This window comes from Crinia signifera, chromosome 2 (genome assembly GCF_055691185.1).
Source record: "Crinia signifera chromosome 2, ASM5569118v1, whole genome shotgun sequence".
Taxonomy (NCBI): Eukaryota; Metazoa; Chordata; class Amphibia; order Anura; family Myobatrachidae; genus Crinia; species Crinia signifera.
The window spans coordinates 145,502,135-145,522,643 of NC_139218.1; the positions used below are offsets into that span (position 1 = coordinate 145,502,135).

The 20,509-nt window shown below is 43.9% G+C and overlaps 1 protein-coding gene across 1 annotated transcript; it reads left to right on the forward strand.

Annotated features, from left to right (window-relative positions):
- The first annotated feature begins 5,900 nt into the window (after nt 1-5,900).
- On the forward strand, nt 5,901-14,953 carry LOC146060151 (G-protein coupled receptor 37-like 1). The gene is made up of 2 exons (XM_083173087.1): nt 5,901-6,662; nt 11,120-14,953. The coding sequence occupies exons 1-2, from the start codon at nt 6,060-6,062 to the stop codon at nt 11,888-11,890; spliced, it is 1,374 nt and encodes a 457-aa protein (XP_083029213.1). The 5' UTR covers nt 5,901-6,059; the 3' UTR covers nt 11,891-14,953.
- Nucleotides 14,954-20,509: the final 5,556 nt, after the last annotated feature.

Here is a 20,509-nt window from a genome sequence, read left to right on the forward strand (position 1 = left end):
GAGACCCCCCAATGTAGTAGAATAGACGCTGTGCGCATGCGCACAGCGTCTATTCTCGTATGAAAATGAGGTTGCGGCTAATTAGCATAAGCCGCGCCCTCATTTGCATACGCCACGCCCCCTTTTCGTGTCCCTATTTCTTAACATGAAAAGTTGGGAGGTATGTTGAGGACAAAGCTTATGCTTATGTTTCATATCCAGGGGGATGGCTATGCAAAGGACAACAACAACAATCCAATTTGGCAAACCATCAAAATGCCTCACTGAGGAGTGAGGGTCGACATGAAACATGATAAAATGGCAATTGCAGCAACACACCCAGAGATTGAAATGTACAGGCTATGTTTCACAAGTAACAGGTGACACCAGATTGCCTAGTGTTTTGTCTCTCACCATTTTATCACTATTCTTGTCTTAATACATGTGGCACATAATATACATAGTTATTACAAGAACATGCACATGAAATGTGTGTGACAAACCATTATCCTATATACAGTGACTGGGTTACCAGCAACTATGTGGAGATGCATCATGTGAACAGTGGAAGGTGCAAACACATAACATTTGTGTGCAGTATGTCAAAATTCACATCATAACACTCACCAACATGTCGCCCATCAGAATCTTCCACTCCAGGGGGATTGATGACTTCATCTGGAACAAGCCTGGCCACGTCCCGCTCGTAGCTCTTCCAGTCGACACGGGTGGGCACTCTGCCTTTATGCTTCCGCTGATATTTCGCCTCCTTGGCCAGCTTCTCCTTCACCAGCCGCCGAATGTCGTAAAACCTTTTGCGGCAGTTGGCCAGATCCCGGACACGGGTGCCCTCTGCATTCACCGCTTCCACTGCCCGCTTCCATATTGCCAACTTGCGAGATGCCGACACAGGATGCAGAAAGAGCTGGTCCCTATACTTCACAATAACCCGCACAAGGGCACAGCTCTCAGCATAATTAAACATGGGCATTTTCTTTGCCCTTGGGGCATTTGTACCCCCCTTCTTAGAGGCAGCAGGGGTGGCAACATCATCACCCTCAACAGCCTCTCCCTCCACATCCTCACCCATAAATTCCTCATCCTCCACATCTCTCATCACACCAGCCACCTCCACAACCTCACCCACCTCACTCATGTCCTCCACACTCCCAGCACTCTCAGACATGACAAAATACTAACACAACACCAAAAAATTAAACACAAACAACACAAAACACACTCCAACTCCTTCCCTCAAACACACACACACAAACACTCACTATTTTGGACTTTGGGACAAAAATAAAAAAAACACAATACTATAATAAGACAAACTTCAAAAGACACAAGACAAACAATAGCACAAGACAACTGACACAACAATACACACTCAACAATCGAAATACACCAGAACCTCTCCTTACCACTCTCCACTACACCACTCTATCCTCCACACTCCAAACTACACCCACATTGATTTTTGGCGCCAGCACGACTTATATATGCCTCTGAGGACCCTCCCAAGGTGTAAATAATACACCAATCACGAATCTGCTTTCATTTTCGTCGTGTCGCACTTCTGTGAAAATACGACTTTTCGTATGGTTGAGTACACCGATTCGTGGAATAAAGTTGAGAAAAATCCACGTTCTGTACGAAATACGAATATAGCCAAATACGAACGCATGGAAATACAACTAATACTACGAAAAAATACGACATCGAAAAATACGACTGAGACTCAAAAAACACCACTGTAAATGAGCCTCCGGAACAGACCATTTTCCACACCACGAGTAGTCGTAAACATTCGTAGCCGTACGACTACGAAATACGAATACGATTTTTTACATTCGGATTCTTGGTAAATGTCCCCCTAAGTATTAGGTGCCCTCTGGTAAAAAAAAGCAACTCAAGTTCAGATGGTAAGTTGTTAATTCCAGTTGAATATTGTTAGTTTTTATAACACATAGAAATTGGTGTTTAGTTCCAGTAATGAAGTCTGGCCAGACATAAAAACAACTGGTACCTCAATTTGTTACCGCTGTTCATGCAGAATTCCTGCTATAGATATCTCCCAGCCGCTGGTGTTGAACGTGAACACGTGGGTTCCTTATAAGGTTATAAGGCTGTCAGGAAGCCGGTGATTGTGAAGGGAAACTTGCCATTTTCTGGGTGTGTTGGAAAATGACATGCCCAGGCATTTTTGTCAAGGGTCTTATAGTGTGTACACCCGGTCCGATTTCCTTTCCGATGTTGACGATATAGTCAACATCGTATCGGAATCGGATGCAGATCGCAAGGGTTTTAACCCTTGCGATCCCGATGCGCGTTCACATATCGGAAGCCAGAAAGTCTTGGCTGCCTTGTCTATATAGTGCAGATCTGCACTATATAGTCAAGATTGGATGCAAATCGGATGTGCCTTAAGATCCTATCCACGATCCGATCTGATCGGATCGTGGTTAGGATCTTAAGGCACATCTGACCGTGTGTACACACCATTAGACATCAGCGATGACCACTTTCTGTGGCAATTTAGCAAGGGGCATTTTCTCTTTCTGGGTGGTGGACTTCTCTTCGCAGTGAACTGCAAATTCTCACACTGAATTAGGCCCTATATGCGGTATAACAAGACATATGTAAATATATATATAACTATAAAATGGATTATTATTAATATCCTTGAACACCTGCTCTATTCACTTGACCCCAAGGGCAGTTCGTGTAACAGGGTACCGTGGTCTGTGCTTATACAATACACTGAGTTACACATGTCAGCTCTGTCGGAAGTATACATTCCAGTGGTTAAGAATTAAGGGCAGACTCTGCACCCAGCCATCTTTCAGTCATTCGCTGGCGTCTAGCAGAAATATGATGGCTTCTCAGGACAACAAGCAACTCCCCAGATACTGTTCCCGCACTAGGGACCCCGGAACTATCCTGGTGAATGTTCTAGCAATACCCTGGTTATTTCCTCTGCTGTACATTTTCCCTCTGTTCTCAATGATTTCATAGGTCCTTCACAAATTTAAGATGGAGGGTGGCACAATAGTCATCATGGTGCCGAAGTGGGTTTGGTACACAGACCTTCAGAGCCTCTCCAAAGACGGTGTGGCTCTTGAGACATCCGTCTTGAGAGCCAAGGGGTTTTCCACTAAACTGATTTGCGCCAATTAATAGGTAAGGTGATTGGAGAGTTGGGCTGGGAGGATATATAGAGGTCCTGTAACCTTGATGTTACACAGTTCCATTATCAATTTGCTTCTTTTATTACATTATATCTTATAGATTTAGTCTTATCGCTTCTGCCTTGTTCCCTAAAGTGTCTACGGTGGCATATTTGTCTAGGCAACAGTGCATGTTTTGCAGGTCTCCTCGCAGAATCACAAGTGAGCTAATTAGCTCCATCTGTGTATTTTTAAAATGTGTCAGTGATTAATGAGTGCAGCTGTGCAGCAGCTATTTTGTCTGGAAAATGTGAACTTTTGGTAGCTCTCGAGGGCTAGGGTTGGCTACCACTGGTCCAGGCTGCTTCTTACTAAGAGTATATCTAAAATTGGAGAAGAAAAAGATTTGTCGCTGTAGTGGTGCACCAAAGATTAATTCTGAGACTTAAAATATACCTTTTATTAGGTTATTAGTTAAAAAGCTGCGAAAATATGCCAAACAACATGGAACTTAGACAGGTGAAAATAGTGCAATTTAAAAACGGGCTCATGCAGCGTCCCTTAGCACTTTCTTCCTATTAAACTGGTTAGGTTATAGACAGTGCGTCTCCTCCCTAAGTTCTGGCTATATAGCCTATATTTGACTAGGGGGATGCGTTATTCCACAATTGTATGAGTAAATCTTTATCATTGATCTCCTCTGTCTGTATGCAGAGTGTCGTGCTGGTCAATTAGTTGCTATACACAAGTCTCAGTTCCCCTTGGTGTCTTAGGTCACCGTTTAACATTGATACATGAGTATTGTTCACCCAATATTAAAGTGTGTTGATTTGTATCTAGATCACGCTTAACAATTGTATCTGCAGAGAGTGGGATGGATAGTGTAAATTGCCGGCAGATATCGCCTGGTGTGTACTACGTCAGTTGGTAAATCTGTAGGTGTAAAATTCACCTTCTATCAGCCTGACGGCTTGTGATTTATCTCTTAATTTACTGCATAGTTATTGAAGCATAGATACAGTGCTCATATCGAGGATGGTTATACGGTAGACACAGTTCCAATATATAAGCTGCAAAGGATGAGTACGGCAATGTCGGGTGTGCTGAACTACTAGCTGTTCCCGTGTGTCCGTACACTAGGTTGTGCAAGGTGACCTCGGTCACCTGGTGTTAGCGATATCGACACAGACACAATTGGCACATTAACAACAAAACATTAGAGTCCTAAAAAATACTAGTATCAGACAGAGGTATAGGAGGCTAAGGGAGCGACCGCACGGCTGTAGAGGCCGGCGTACGCTTCGCAGTTCTTCATTTATTTTGACATTTTAGGTAATGCATGCCATAAGAGAACTCGAACCAAACATATTGGGGAAGGCTCAGCAGTGGGGATCCACTTTGCGAGGATTTAGTATCCTTTTTATTTACACTGTCTGTGTCTTACTTGTCTGTTTTTTAAGTCAATATTTCGCAACTTTTTATCAATTAACTCCAATAACAGTTATATTTTATTTATTTTTCTCCCAAGTGCACCACAAAGTGATACTCTTCTCTTTCCTAATAAAATTAGAATTGGAGACACTGAGGATGTTTTGGTGCTATGGGCCTAATTCAGACCTGATCGGAGGGAAAGTTTGTTCTCTAAATGGACAAAACCATGTGTCCTACGGGTAAGGCAGATGTAACATGTGCAGAGAGAGTTTGATTTGTGTAAGTTAGTTTGTTTCTATGCAGGGTAAAAACTGGCTGCTTTATTTTTACACTGCAATTTAGATTTCAGTTGCAACACACCCCACCCACTTACACCAGCTTGGATGTTTTCCAGGATCTTCTGACACTTATTAGCTTTTATCCAGAAGGATATAAATATATAAGGGAGCATACAAAAGACAAATAAAATGGTGCATGGTCAACACAAAACTTACCCAGAAAGATTAAAAGATTTTAATATGTCTAGTTTGGAGCAGAAAAGTGAAAGGGGTTCATGATAGAAACTTTCATATACTGTATATCAAGGTTATTAACAAAGCACAGTAGGAAATGATTTTTCAATGGAAGAGTCTGAAAACTTGAGGACAAGTGTTGAAATTGGGGAGGAGGGAGGGAAATTCTGGAGAAATATATAGAAAACTTACTTCACAAAAAGGGTAGTGGATAAGGGGAATAGCCTCCCATCAGAGATGGTAGAAACAGTAAAGCAATTAAAAAATGCATGCGATAAACCTAAGGATATCCTCACATTGATATAAGGTTCAAATATGGTTTATGTTACCTAAAGAGGGATAGGCCAAGTGGTTCTTATCGGCTATCAAATTCTGTATTTCAAATTCTATGTTTCACATTAGGCTAAACCAATATGCAATAGGTAGCACATATCCTTGTGTATCTGTGCCTACTTGCCTATAGATTGTAAATTTCCTGGTTTTATTACAGTTTTGGTTCCAAATGAAACATGCAACGGAATGTACTGGTGCTATAGATGTAACTAAATCAATTATATATAGTTGTCTTATAAATCAATTTACTGAGAGAGTAATCATTTATTTGAAACTCATTAATAGCAATTTCAAATGCTTCATAATATTTCTTAGTTTGAAAAAAAAAATATTACTCTTCACGCTGACAAGGTGGTTGTACTATATTCGCAATTACTGCATTTTGGGCACACCACTGGGAGGTGCCAAAAGACAGACAGCAGAGACTGGTACACACAATATGTATTAGATAAAGGAGTGAGGAAAGAATCTGGCACAGTGTTTAGTCATGCGAGAGAGACACAGAACCATTCACAGAGGAATAGGCTGCTCTTTGTGTCACTAGCTAGGACTTGCTCCCCACTCTATCTCCTCCCTTATCTTACTTTACATCCCCTCCTCTCTGCAGTTTAGAAAAGACTTTTCCTTTGCAAGTATGACTGCTTACCGAGTGGTGTTTGGATCTTTACTGATTCTTTTGTTTTTTCAATTCGCAAACATCAAGAAGACTAGTTGTAGCTCAGAGCCAGGAGCACAGATTCCACACAGGAGCACTACTGCAATAGGAAATGCTTACCAAGAGATAGAGAAACAGGTCAAAGCAAGAGCCAAAAGAGGCTCGCAAGGTGCAGAGCCCAGAGAAGATGCCAGGATGCTGGGATACCCTAGGCTCATTAAGGCTCCAACCACTGGAACACCTGATGTACACCGCATGCGTAATGACTCCTCGCATTCAAGCACCTGGAGACCAAAGCTGGCAAACCCACTGTACCCGCTAAGTGAAAATTCCATAAGTGCATATGGAGAGCTTCTGCTGTCTCTTGTTGTGTTTGCTGTGGGCATTGTGGCCAATCTATCCATCATGTGCATAGTGTGGCACAGTATGTCTATGAAAAGTGCTTGGGACTCCATCCTGGCTGGTATAGCACTCTGGGATTTCCTGCTCCTCTTCTTCTGCTTGCCTGTGGTGGTCTTCCAGGAGATCACACACCGCAGACTTCTCGGGGTACTTTCCTGTCGCATTGTACCATATATGGAGGTGAGAAAATTTTAGGGTACCTGTATATTTTGGAAGAAAAAAACTTGAGACCATCTTTCCCTTGAAAATACTTAATTGTTTATTATATTCTAAATGCATTAAGATGATTAAGCATGTGCAGTTTTCCCAAGTACTGTAAAAAGAAATATGGTCCAGAAAGGTCATATGTGAAAAGAATCGCAGTACTGACATATTGTATTCTATTTGTTCTGTTTATACAGTAGTTTAGCTATTGTTACATATGATGTTACATCGGGCCACTGATATTGTTTTAGGTTTTATTATGTTTGTTTTTTCAAATAACTCCATAGATTTATAGTATCTTCTATAGCGTAATGTATTTCACATATATAGTCTCTGCAAATATAATGAACATACTGCACATAATTAAGGGGGGGGGGGTGGCTACAACAAATATAAATGTATGTACATTTGGAGAGTTGTTTGTGTACTAATTGTGTTAAATAACCACAAGGGCAGATTGTATGGGTATACAGGTATTTATAATATGATGCAGAGAACTAAGTCATATACAGTCACTACTTTATAATATACAGCTCTGCATCTTACAATAAATACCTTAATATCCACATAATCTGTACTCATTTGGTGTAGCACTGTATCACACGACTGTCACATTGGGCCTTATTCTGATCGGTGCGGCCGGATGCGAATATGCGGCCAGCACCGTGCATCCTAAACCCCGCCTTCCATACGGATCGCCGTACGCGGTAAGAAGCTGTCCGAACGGACCGCACGTTTATTTCTCATGAATACACCTCCATCTCAGGGAACCTCCCCCATCATTCGATGGTCGCAGACCATCGAATGCAGGACCGAATGGCCAGGCAGCTCCCGCAACCTCAGACCACACGGGCATTTCTCCGTGCAAAAGTAGGGATCTGGGCGGGCAGCTGACTTCTGGCAATGTCAAATGTCCGCCCCCTACACGTGCATCACGGCCGCATTACCATACGTATGCCCAGCGTTTGCATGGGAACGCCCATGAAACGCGGGGTGTAAACATATGGTAATGAGGCCAAACAGCCCTTCACACCCCTCTCCACCCCCTGTTCGTAGTGTACACATTTCATGCGGAATGTGGCCGTGCGTCCCGCTCGCACATGCGCAGAGACGCCTCTACACATGCGCAGACACAAAACATCGGCGGCACGAACGCACGCGGATATTACCGCACCAACCAGAATAAGGGCCATTGTGCAGAGCAGTTACAGTATCTATAAAGCTACTGAATGCAGCAATATCTAGTTCTACTTGACACCCCTAATATTTTATTGAGTAAAAGGAGAATGGGGCAGCAAAGTAGGGAAGTATGCCGAAAAGGAAATGTATGGAGGCGAGGCCTTAGAAGTTCCACAGCAGCCACCTGCAACAAAGATCCTCATAGAAATCCCCCCAGATCCTGGCGCCCTAGGCAACTGTCTAAAGCTGCCTAATGGTAGAGCCGGCCCTGCGCTGCATCCCAAATTGATTTACATTGCCCCTTAGTGCTCTTGGTTCTCATTTGGACAGCCAGTCCAAATCCTGTTAGGAGCATAATCCAATAACAAAGTGCTTAATGCAGTGTGAAAGATTCCAGAATAAAGGTATTGTAGCCTGGATAATGAAAGATCCTGCTACCTCCTATTCTTGTGTGTTAGAGGAGTCTCCAAGGTAGCCTGCATTTGTGGTTCTGTGGAAACTGTTTTAATAACCCTTACATACATCCCAACAGCGCGCTATACAGTATCTTCCCGTCTTTGAATGGCTTGCCATTAGCCAACAGCCATAACTTGCATCTCAACATATATTTCCCTACACATTGCTGTCAGCGATGTTGTGTGTTTTCAAGCTTTAATTAGCTACAGCAACATTGGGTGAAATGTAATAGGATGAGAGATTCAGAAAGTGAGAGATTTGGTAAGAAATCTCCAGGTTTTTGAAAGCGGCAATCATTTACACTGCAAAACCAGTTTGATTTGGAACTGGAGATTTCTTACCAAATCTCTCACTTTCTGAATCTCTCATCCTATGACATTTCACCCATTATCTTTTGTAAGGGCTCGCATTTACCACCTTATAGTGAATACTTTACAGATTAGGCTCTCACAGGGTACCCCTGCTACTATGGTAGTTCTGCATTTGCATTAAGCCTTCATTAAACATTAAATAAATAAATAAAAATCTAATATGGAATTGTCCTTCTAAGTATAATTGCATTATACTACATTACTGAATGTACTTAAAGGTTAAATATTGATTAACTCCATATTGGTGCTTGCAGTGCATGACATTGCAACACAAACACAGTTCATTGTTTTGGTTATACTTTCAATACGACCTTAAAGGTTGTTTACATTAAGTTTTGTACTGTAATCACAATTCTAGTTAGTTTTCAAGTATGGAAAGAATACAATCAAGGATCTATTGGTATAGGGCAGGCATTCCCAACCACAGTCCTCAAGGCACACCAACAATGCAGGTTTTAGTGGTATCCAGGCTTCAGCACAGATGATTTAATCAGAATCCCTCAGATACTAATTAAGTCACCTGTGCTCAAGCCTGGATATCTACAAAACCTGCACTGTTGATGTGCCTTGGGGACCGTGGTTGGGAATGCCTGGTATAGGGGAATCTGTAAACCTTAAACTGAAAAGAGAGAGCTTCACTATATATGATAAAATGTTCTCTTGTCCCTCCCCAACATTTTTCCAACAATTAGGTTGGCTACAGCATACATCTTACAAAGTTTTTTTTGGTACTCTTTACCTAGAAGGGCGCCAACGATCAAAATCGTGGTCATCGCGGGTAAAAATCGCGGTGATCGCGGTCATCGCGGGCATCGCGGGTAAAATTGGATGGTCGCGATGCCCGCGATGACCGCGATCACCGCGATTTTCCCATAGGGAACAATGTTAAAAAAGCTGATTGACCGCGATTTCACTGTTAAATGGCTCAATTGACACGATTTGGCCATATTAACCCTGAATTAGGCCCAATTAACCCTTAAATGTCCCCCCCAATTTTTGACGCCACCCCACGATCCACGCCAACCCGAAGCGTGGCGAGCGCAGCGAGCCCGCGAGGGGCGGCGGTACGCGTCCTCCGACCTTTTCATGCCCTACTATCCACGTCGGCGTGGTGTGAGAATAGAATAGTGTGGCGAGCGCAGCGAGCCACCGAGCCCGAAGCGTGGCGAGCGCAGCGAGCCCCGCGAGGGGACGCGGATACCTTCACAGGTAGACGCGTCCCCTCGCGGGCTTCACAGGTGTCCGGGTCGCCACGGACACCTGTGAAGCCCGCGAGGGGACGCGTATAACTGTGAAGGTATCCGCGTCCCCTCGCGGGGCTCGCTGCGCTCGCCACGCTTCGGGCTCGGTGGCTCGCTGCGCTCGCCACACTATTCTATTCTCACACCACGCCGACGTGGATAGTAGGGCATGAAAAGGTCGGAGGACGCGTACCGCCGCCCCTCGCGGGCTCGCTGCGCTCGCCACGCTTCGGGTTGGCGTGGATCGTGGGGTGGCGTTAAAAATTTGGGGGGACATTTAAGGGTTAATGGGCTCTGTAGCCCATTTAACATTGATTCCTATGGCCAAATCGGGTGGATTGAGGCATTTAACACTAAAATCGGGTCCATCGCGGCTTTTAACATTGCTTCCTATGGGAAATCGGGAGCATCGCGTCGCGGGCATCGCGGGTACGTTTATGGCCGGCCGCGACGCGACCGACACGATTTTCATGTTTTACATTGATTTCAATGGGAAATCGCGGGCATCGCGTCGGTCGCGTCGCGGCCATACATAAATGTACCCGCGATGCCCGCGACGGGCGCCGTACTAAGTAAAGAGTACCTTTTTTTTTATATAGAAATGTGTCTTCAGGCCATTGAATGTATATTATCTTCACTTATCCTAAGCAGGTCTGTATGTATTGGTTCCTTGTTATCTGTTTTACACCTAACCCTCTCTTACATCCAATCATCAACGTGAAAGCCAGGATAGATATTGGACCATACCGCTGCTGTGCCAATAGGAATGTGTACCTAGGGTGTGCCAATAATCAGTATTGCAGCTGCAGGGTATGCATAAAGGACTCATAAGGTATGCCAGTTAAACACATGACAATCTTCAGGATTGCCAAATTTCTTTAGTGTTCGGTGCATAAATTGGCAAGAAATTCTGTCAAAGGCATCAAGTTACTGAGGAACCTCCGAATAAAATAGTTAACAATAATGGATTTTAATTTGTATAATTGGATTGGGTTTGCTAATGTAAATATGTAGACCACACATGGGGGTAATTACTAGAAATAAAATCACAGTTGTCTTTTGAAGAAATGAATTGCATAAAATAAAGGAGCTGGAGATATTAAACATTTTGTTTGTCAGTCTACGATTATGCTTGAGAACAGCATCTGTTACTGTATTCTTATGTGTAATTATTTTTTGTGCATAGGTTTCGTCTCTTGGTGTCTCTACATTCTCCTTATGCGCCCTGGGCATAGATCACTTCCAATCTATAACTTCTTCCCAACTCACTTCAAGACAAGTGGAACATTGTCAGTCCATCCTGGGAAAGGTGTCGGTTATCTGGATTGGCTCCCTGATACTTGCTCTTCCGGAGATCCTTCTGTGGCAGTTCAGCCAGGAGCGTTCTTCGGTGTCTGGTTTAGTCAGTGATTCATGTGTTATGTATCCATCTCCCGACCTGCCTCCAATACTATATTCTCTTGTTCTCACTTACAAGCAGGCCCGTATGTGGTGGTTCCTCGGCTGCTACTTCTGCCTACCACTCCTCTTTACTATGACATCACTACTGGTGACGCTGCGGATTGTTGGAAATATAAAAAACCTAAAAAATGGGCAATGTCAGCGTCAGCAAAGTTGGATAGTTGCAGGTTTAGCCATTGTGTATGGAGTCTGTATCCTTCCTGAAAATATCACAAATATCTTGGTCACCTACACCAGCTTGGATGTTTCTCAGGATCTTCTGACACTTATCACTCAGTTTTTCTTATTTCTGAAGTGTGCAGTAACACCTGTCCTGCTCTTGTGCGTCTCCAAACCCCTGAGCCAGGCTTTCCTGGATTGCTGCTGCTGTTGCTGTGATGATGACAGTAATTCAGGCATTGTTCATAATGTCGATGAGACAGGTGCAAAATTGGATCAGCTAACTCCACCTTACAGCTCAAGTAACCCTGAGCAACAACTGGGAACACCGTGTTAATGAAGAGAAGGTGAAAGCAAAACATCTGTATACAAACGCCAGATATATACATAGTGATCCCAGCCTCATAACCTACTAAGAATAGGTTATATGATACACAATGAGTAGAGGACAAAGCAAATGTTAAAATGCAGTAAAGATGGCACATGTAGGGTTGAGGTGAACAATGCAGGTAAAATCAAATGAATAATGGTGAAAAGCTTAATTGAGTGTTGGCTACATTAGTCTAGGCAGTGATGAAAGTGTCACTCAACAACTTGGAAAAAGGTTTCCTCTGATAGATGCAGTCCAGTCAACTGGCTCAAACTGCCTTCAAAATAAACAGGGAAATATAGGCACGCCATTATAGCAACAGTTTAGGTAATGGTTTCTCTATATAGTTAATGGGATAATACAGTACAGTGTAAAATATAAGGTGTACATATGTAGAGAGCTGCTTGGCATGCTATTTCTCAGAGGTTGGTAATGATGGGGCTGATGCAGAGGTGGGCACAATTGCCCCAAAATTGCAGGCATAAATGCATAGATTAGCTATCGTACAATTTATGCGGGACTGCATCAAAAATGGGTACTTGTTTAGTTTCATGGCGCCGTGCTACTTCTGGGTTCTACACTCGCCACAAACTATGTAAAATAAAGTAACTTAACTCCATGCCAACATGGATAGTTCATACCCCCACTATCCATGTTGGCATAGAGTTGACTTTAGATAGTGTGGCGAGCCACCGAGCCCGCAGCGTGGGCCAGCGAAGCGAGCCCCGCAAGGGGACTCAGACGCACGCGCCATGGTGGTGCCGTGAAACTACACAAGTACCCAAAAAATGTATGTGTCAAGCTTAGCCCAGGCACACATAGTATCACTCATTTTATCAACCAAGTATTTTGCTTTCAAGATGCACATCTGCTATTAGGTTCCAATAACAAAGCCTATGTCCAAACACTGTAATGGTCTGGGTAGTCCACATAGAATACATGCTGAGAAATGCTGCACTCCAAATAGAATCACCCGATCAGCAGATATTAAAGTGCAATGTTTCAATGCCTTTAATGGGTTGTCATTTTCATATAAATATATAGATATATATCAGTCAGACCTCAAACACCTGGAATTTTTTATTCCTCAGAGATATATACATCCATGTGCCAGTCTGATTTGCACTTACGTGGATGAGCTGTTCCAGTACTCGGCCTATGTGAGTACTCCCGTCCCTCCCATGGTTCCTGAGTTTTCAGCAAAATGATCTCAATATTATCAAATCTGTGTGAGCACACATGTGCACTGCACTTATGGTTGTCTGGCCATGCAATGAGCAGCTGTACCCAATGTACACTATGGAACCCAGTATAGTTCTTGCTCTGTATCAGCCACTATATTTATAAAGAGATAAGGGAGACGATAAAGAGCCACATCAGCTAATATAATATAATTAAGGAAAATATGTTAGCACTCCGCTCATGCCAAATGTACATTCTGGGAATTGTATATATGGATTTGACATTTGTTGCTGTTACATCAAATAGACAACCCACCCCCCAATCTCACGTTACACCCTCCTGTCCACAACAGAACAGAAGGGTCAGGTGCCCATGAATGCCACTCAGGATATTCCCACACCATGGTGTCTCTCTCATAGAGATTCTCCAATTACTAATGGTGGAAAGAGCATTTGAACTAATGTGTTCTATACAAGTGGTAATAATTATCAAATGTGGAGGGTGCTCGGACACTGCTGCCATGCCCCTGTGAGTAGAACACATTGGGTTTCCTAGCTCCCCCTGCCAACAGCATAATAACGTGTACACACGGTGTGATTTTTTCTAGTGGATGATATTGAGTAAGCTATTTTGACTAGATGCACTGGCAATTTTGACTAGATGCACTGGCAATTTTGACTAGATGCACTTGCAATTTTGACTAGATGCACTGGCAATTTTGACTAGATGCACTGGAGATTTTGACTAGATGCACTGGAGATTTTGACTAGATGCACTGGAGATTTTGACTAGATGCACTGGAGATTTTGTCTATGTTCACTATGAAAGTCTGTGATCTAGTCATAATTGCTTTGCCTGCACAGTCTGTTTTGCTAGGCGATTCTAACTTACTGGGGCCACACATCGGGATTGGCTGCCTGTTTAAAACTGTGAGATTTTGGCTAACCTTCTAGGCAATTGCTGCTATCTAGTCATTATCGCCTGCCCAAATCACACCGCGTGTACACCCCTTAAAAGTATGACTCTATAGGGAGCAGCCAGGGATTAAGCAGCTGAGACAAGATTTGGGAATAAATTTTCAGGCAAATTGCTTGGATGGATATTTCCTTGTATAAGTCATGTTGAATAAACATGTTATTTATCTGTTATTTATTTATGGTGATTTCCCCTTTTAATGTTACAGTTTTAACTCCAAAAAAACACATTCTATTGGAGTAACTGCCGAACTGTTCATAGGTTAATGTAGTTCCTGAACTACTGTTAGCAATAATGAAATGATTACTTTTTCCATATATACTGTATATATATAGATTTTTTTTTTCTTCAAATGCATATGTATATACATATACAGTATATATGTGTGTGTATATATATATATATATATATATATATATATATATATATATATATATATCATTCATTCAAAAGCAAATGGCTGTTTCTCAGATTGCAAGCTGATATCTGTGTATAAGGGGTAAAGGGAATGTCTTTCTACAAAAAAAGCCCCCTCGATGATGAAAGCTGGATTTTTGCTTCTTTAGTGAGACAGAAAGAGGACTCTTTGTTCCCCACTCCCACACAGCCAAAAAGAAAACAGCTACTGTTGTGAGAAGAAAGCCAGAGACACGGGACTCTGCTGTATCTATGGCAACCAGACTCTGGCCTCCAGATAAAGCAACAGCCTTCAATATTTAATGTTTGTGGCATATACATCTCTTTGTATTGAATTTACACATTTCATGTTGTACCTTAAATGTAATTTGTTTCTGTCATTTGTTTTGATTTGCATCATCAATGGTCCCTTCCACTGCATTTAGCATAAAACATTAAACATTCTGTATGATTTTATTCCTTGTTTTGTGTGTTATGTTTGCGATTTTTTTTTTTTAAATAAAGACAGTGGGCCAGATGTATCAAGCATCAAAAGTGATAAACAGCCAGCCAATCAGTTCCTACCTGCCATGTTACAGGCTGTGTTCGAAAAAATGACAGGTACAGATGGAGCCCCTCTCTTCTTTGCCCGGCTCTTGTCAGACCGTCCCCACTGGTGAGATCCGGCGGAGAGGGACTCCATCAGACTGGGAGATGCACGCGCGTTCCAGTCTCTCGGCTGCTGGGCAGTGGGACCCTGCCCATCTCTGCTTTAGGGAGATGGGCAGGGTTAGAGGGAGGGGGGGGGGTTCGGGACGGTGGTGGGGACCGGCGATGGTGGCGGGGAAGGTGTCGGACGGCGGCGAGGAGCTCCGTTGCCGCCAGCATCTCGTCCACCTGCGCCCCCCTGGCGACAAGATGGAGCGTGCTCCATCTGTAGGAGCTGATTGGCTGGTTGTTTATCACTCTCCACTCTATCTCTTTTTGAAACTTGATACATTTGGCCCAGTGTGCTGTTATCTTTCCCATCTCTGTATTAAACAATATAATTTATATGGAAGTAATCTTCATTGATAAATTAATTGATAATCTATAATATTGCTAGTCTCGCCACGATCTTGCAACCTGTATGGTATCTAGATTTTGCATATCCCACACTTGAGTTCCATTACACCAGAAGCCTTGGTTTTCTGCACGTATACATTTAGGGGTAAATTTACTAAGATGGGATTTATACTGGAGATATTGCCCATCAGGGTCGCCATCAGGGGGTGCTATCGGGACAGCTGTCCCGGGCCTAGGCGCTCTGACAGAGGGTAGGGCCCAGGCCACTCTGTCCCCGCTGCCCCCACAGAGGTTCGCTGCACTGCCACAGCCCCCTGGCCGAAGCCTCCGTCTGCCGCTGCCTGGGGACATGAATGATGTCACGCCTGATGTGTTTGTGGAGCCGGCTCCACCATATTTGTGAGAGGAGCGGTGCAGCACAGCCATGTAGGGAACAGAATGTCCGTCTGCAACTGCCCCCCCCCCCCCCGCTGTGTTACAGTGTTGCCAAAGGTACTGCAACTAATACAGACCAGCTCTGGGAGAGGTGGGATGGGGTTCGGGACATCTCTTGGCTGCTGCTGTCTGTGTGTGTATCTGCAGGCTCAAACATCAAGGCTGTTATAAATATTAAACGAGCCCCTTAAAACAAACATTGTTTACAGTATTTCATCCTCACAAATTTTTTTTTTTGCAGGTAGCCACTTAATATTTGTTGCTTGAGCCTGACTAAAAAATTTTTTTGTAACAATACGGGGTGCTGCCTATTTTGGCAGTCCCGTGCCTCACAATTTCTGATGGCAGCCCTGTTGCCCATAGTAACCAATCAGATTCTGAGCCTGATGCACTAAGCTTCAAAAGTGATAACATGGAGACTGATAAACAACCAACTGTCACTGCCAATCAGGTCTTAACGTGGTCATGCAGAGGTGGGGGAACTAATTTTTCGGTACTTGTTTAGTTTCACGGCGGCAGCATGGCCGCCCGCTACTTCCGGGTTTGGCGCTCGGAAAACTCTCTAAAATAAAGTCCATGCCAATGTGAATTGGTTCATAACCCCACTATCCAGCGTGGGCGAGCAAAGCGAGCCCCGCAAGGGGACACAGACACTGCTGGGACTGAGACGCTGCCGCCGTGAAATTAAACAAGTACCAATTTTTCTATGCCGCCTATTTACCCCCCCCCACCCCCATGAGGCAGAGACAGTGCCAGTGGTAGGGTTTTTGTTATCCCCCTGCAAACTAGAATGCTTTTTCTGTGAGAATTACTGTGCAGCGCTAATGTGGAGGTTAAAATGTTCGGTACTCTTTACTTAGAAGGGCGCCCATCTCGGCCATCTCGGGCATTGAATGCACTAAAAAATCAGGTGCGATGCGACAGACGAGATGCCCGAGATTTCCCATAGGGAACAATGTTAAATGTCTCAATTGACCCGATTTTCCTGTTCAATGCCTCAATTGACCCAATTTATCCATAGGAAACAATGTTAAATGGGCCACAGAGGCCAAATAGGCACCCTGAAGTGAATAATGGCCACCCGAATAGTTAACGCCACCCCACGATCAACGTCAACCCGGAACGTGGCGAGCGGCGGCGGTACGCGTCCTACGACCTTTTCATACCCCCACTATCCACGTCGGCGTGGAGTTGAGAATAGAAAGTGTGGCGAGCGCAGCGAGCCACCGAGCCTGAAGCGTGGCGAGCGCAGCGGGATTCCTCCCCTCGCGGGCTTCACAGCTGTCCGCGTACCCTCGCGGGGCTCGCTGCGCTCGCCACGCTTCGGGCTCAGTGGCTCGCTGCGCTCGCCACACTTTCTATTCTCAACTCCACGCCGACGTGGATAGTGGGGGTATGAAAAGGTCGTAGGACGCGTACCGCCGCCGCTCGCCACGCATCGGGTTGACGTTGATCGTGGGGTGGCATTAACAATTCGGGTGGCCATTATACACTTCAGGGTGCCTATTTGGCCTCTGTGGCCCATTTAACATTGTTTCCTATGGAAAAATCGGGTCAATTGAGGCATTGAACAGGAAAATTGGGTCAATTGAGACATTTAACATTGTTCCCTATGGGAAATCTCGGGCATCTCGTCGGTTGATCGCACCCGATTTTTTAGTGCATTCAATGCCCGAGATGCCCGAGATTTTTTACTAACGATGCCCACGATCAAAATCGTGGGCGCCCTTCTAAGTAAAGAGTACCAAATGTTCTACCTCACCATTAGAGGTGGTGGAACTCAGTTCCACCTCGTTCCCCCTCATTTTAACCCCTGCTGCCAATGATCCAACTCCACTACCCTCCTCCACCTGCAGATATTACCATCAAATAAAGTGAAAAAAAGAATAATAAATATTTTTCATATTTGACATCCAAGGTAATGAGACTGCTATATATTCCAGTGCAGGTTTTAGGAAGCATAATCTGAACAAAAATATTACAGGAACATACTGGGGGACATTTACCAAAATGGATTCGTAGAAAAAAGGTGTATTCGTAGGGAGAAATACAACTTTTTTTTACGAATTTGTATTTTCGGGATTTACAATCCCAAAAATACAACAATTCGTATTCCTAAAGATGGAACATTCGTATTTGTATTTACAAATACGAATGTCTACACACCATCGATAGAATACGACAGAAATCACCATTCAAAAGAATGGTGGTTCCTGATGTACTAAGCAGCCGTATTGATAATACGGCTGCTTATTGGTGTAAAACACCCACGCAAATACGACAGCGACAAATATTAGCGGCCGTATATATGTGCCACTAATACGAATGGTTACACCATCGGACGGTTACAAAGCAGTCGTATCTGACTGCTTTGTAATTTCCCCTCCGGAACATGACTTTGCATACGACTAAAACAGTCGTATGCAGTCGTAGGGGAAATACCAATACGAAAAACTAGGTTTTTCATATTGGTAAATTTCCCCCACTATGTCAATGGCTGTTCACAGATATTGGTGTGTAACTATAGTGATGCGGATGAATTAGGAAATGTTAGGCCTACAAGCTGGAGCTTCAAGATAATTAAAGGGAAAATAATGAAATCCTTTTGGAAAGGACAGAGGAAGAGTAGGAAAAGAATGATGATATTTTAGACAGCGTGGCCTTTCATAGCAAAACTGGTAGCCCTTTTTACTCTCAAACAATATTCATGATCTCTGTGCAGTTAAGGATACAGGCCCTTTGTCCAATGGAGCCAGTGATCGGAGTGTTGCTAATGAGTAATGAGTGTTTTGGTACTGATGACTGCAATTGTGGTAATGCATACCTCCCAACTGTCACGATTCCGTCGGGACAGTCCCGATTTTCGGGTCCTGTCCCGACGTCCCACCCGCGGCAGGCATTGTCCCGCTGCGGGGGGGGTGGCAGTTGGGAGACCCCCCAATGTAGTGGAATAGACGCTGTGCGCATGCGCACAGCGTCTATTCTCGTATGAAAATGAGGTCGCGGCTAATTAGCATAAGCCGCGCCCTCATTTGCATACGCCACGCCCCCTTTTCGGGCGCTCGCGCGGCTTCGCCGCGCGAGTGTCCCTATTTCATCACATGCAAAGTTGGGAGGTATGGTAATGGGATGACATGGTTGCAGCAGATTCTGCTGTAAGGAACACTGCAGCACAGACTGAAAACAAATGATAGAGCATTGTTATTGATATTGTAGAGGTGTTGTCTAGGCCCAAACCTCCACTTATGACATGAAAAAAAGTAATGTGATGGCACAAAATTACAGCACTGCCCTTAGTTATTTGCCCTCGGTAGAAGAGACAGGAATCACAATATTGTGCTTCTATGAGAGATCACTGACAGCACAAACTCATAGTTGCCTACCCTCCTGCATTCTGCAGGAGACTCCCTGAAATAGCAGCAATCTCCCTCTCTCCCTCATTAGTCTAGCAATCTTCCTCATGTCACCTAGCCCACATTACACGGTTTCATTTTGGGGGGAAAAAATAATGAGAGACAGATACATTTACATTGAATCATCAGCACCATTTCCTAGCACTTTACCAAGTGTAGTATATCTTACTAACTGCTTTGGGGCTCATCTACATTGGATATAAGTCATTTAAAAAGATTCCTATCAGATGTAGCAGTACACACCCACGCTTCTAGCTGCCACGTTCACAATCTCTTTTCACAATCTCTCCATATTTGGAACTAGACACACCCTTTGGGTGGAGCACGAAACGCCCCCTCAATGGGGCACCTTGCAAAATTATATTACCAACTATAATCTCCCTGAAACTAGTTTTCAAAAGAAGGCAAGTATGCACAAACTGTGTTCTGTAAATTACTCAAGTGCTTTATTTTCTCCTCCAGATTTCTGAGCAATGTAATAAAAAAATATCAGACACCCAGAAGGAACACATAGTAAAGTCCTGGTGTACTCTCACTCTCATAAAACACCTGGGGTGACATTTAATGGGATTAGAGTTTTAGTCACTTTTCAAAATCGCCCATTATCGCACTTTTTGAAGCCTAAAACCCTAGTGTGTGTGTGTGTATGGTTAGGGTTATAGGCTGCGGTGTGTGAGTGTATGGTTAGGGTTATAGGCTGCGGTGTGTGTGTATAGTTAGGGTTATAGGCTGTGGTGTGTGAGTGTATGGTTAGGGTTATAGGCTGCGGTGTGTGAGTGTATGGTTAGGGTTATAGGCTTCGGTGTGTGTGTGTATGGTTAGGGTTATAGGCTGCGGTGTGTGTGTGTATGGTTAGGGTTATAGGCTGCGGTGTGTGTGTATGGTTAGGGTTATAGGCTGCGGTGTGTGTGTGTATGCTTAGGGTTATAGGCTGCGGTGTGGGTGTGTGTATGGTTAGGGTTATAGGCTGCGGTGTGTGAGTGTATGGTTAGGGTTATAGGCTGCGGTGTGTGTGTGTGTGTATGGTTAGGGTTATAGGCTGCGGTGTGTGAGTGTATGGTTAGGGTTATAGGCTGCGGTGTGTGTGTGTGTATGGTTAGGGTTATAGGCTGCGGGATGT

What these genes read in the sequence shown, in the direction of transcription:
- LOC146060151 (XM_083173087.1), top strand. Translation starts at nt 6,060, where the DNA reads ATGACTGCTTACCGAGTGGTGTTTGGATCTTTACTGATTCTTTTGTTT. An exon ending in GCATTGTACCATATATGGAG is followed by an intron (nt 6,663 to 11,119) that starts GTGAGAAAATTT and finishes TTTTGTGCATAG; the next exon opens with GTTTCGTCTCTTGGTGTCTC.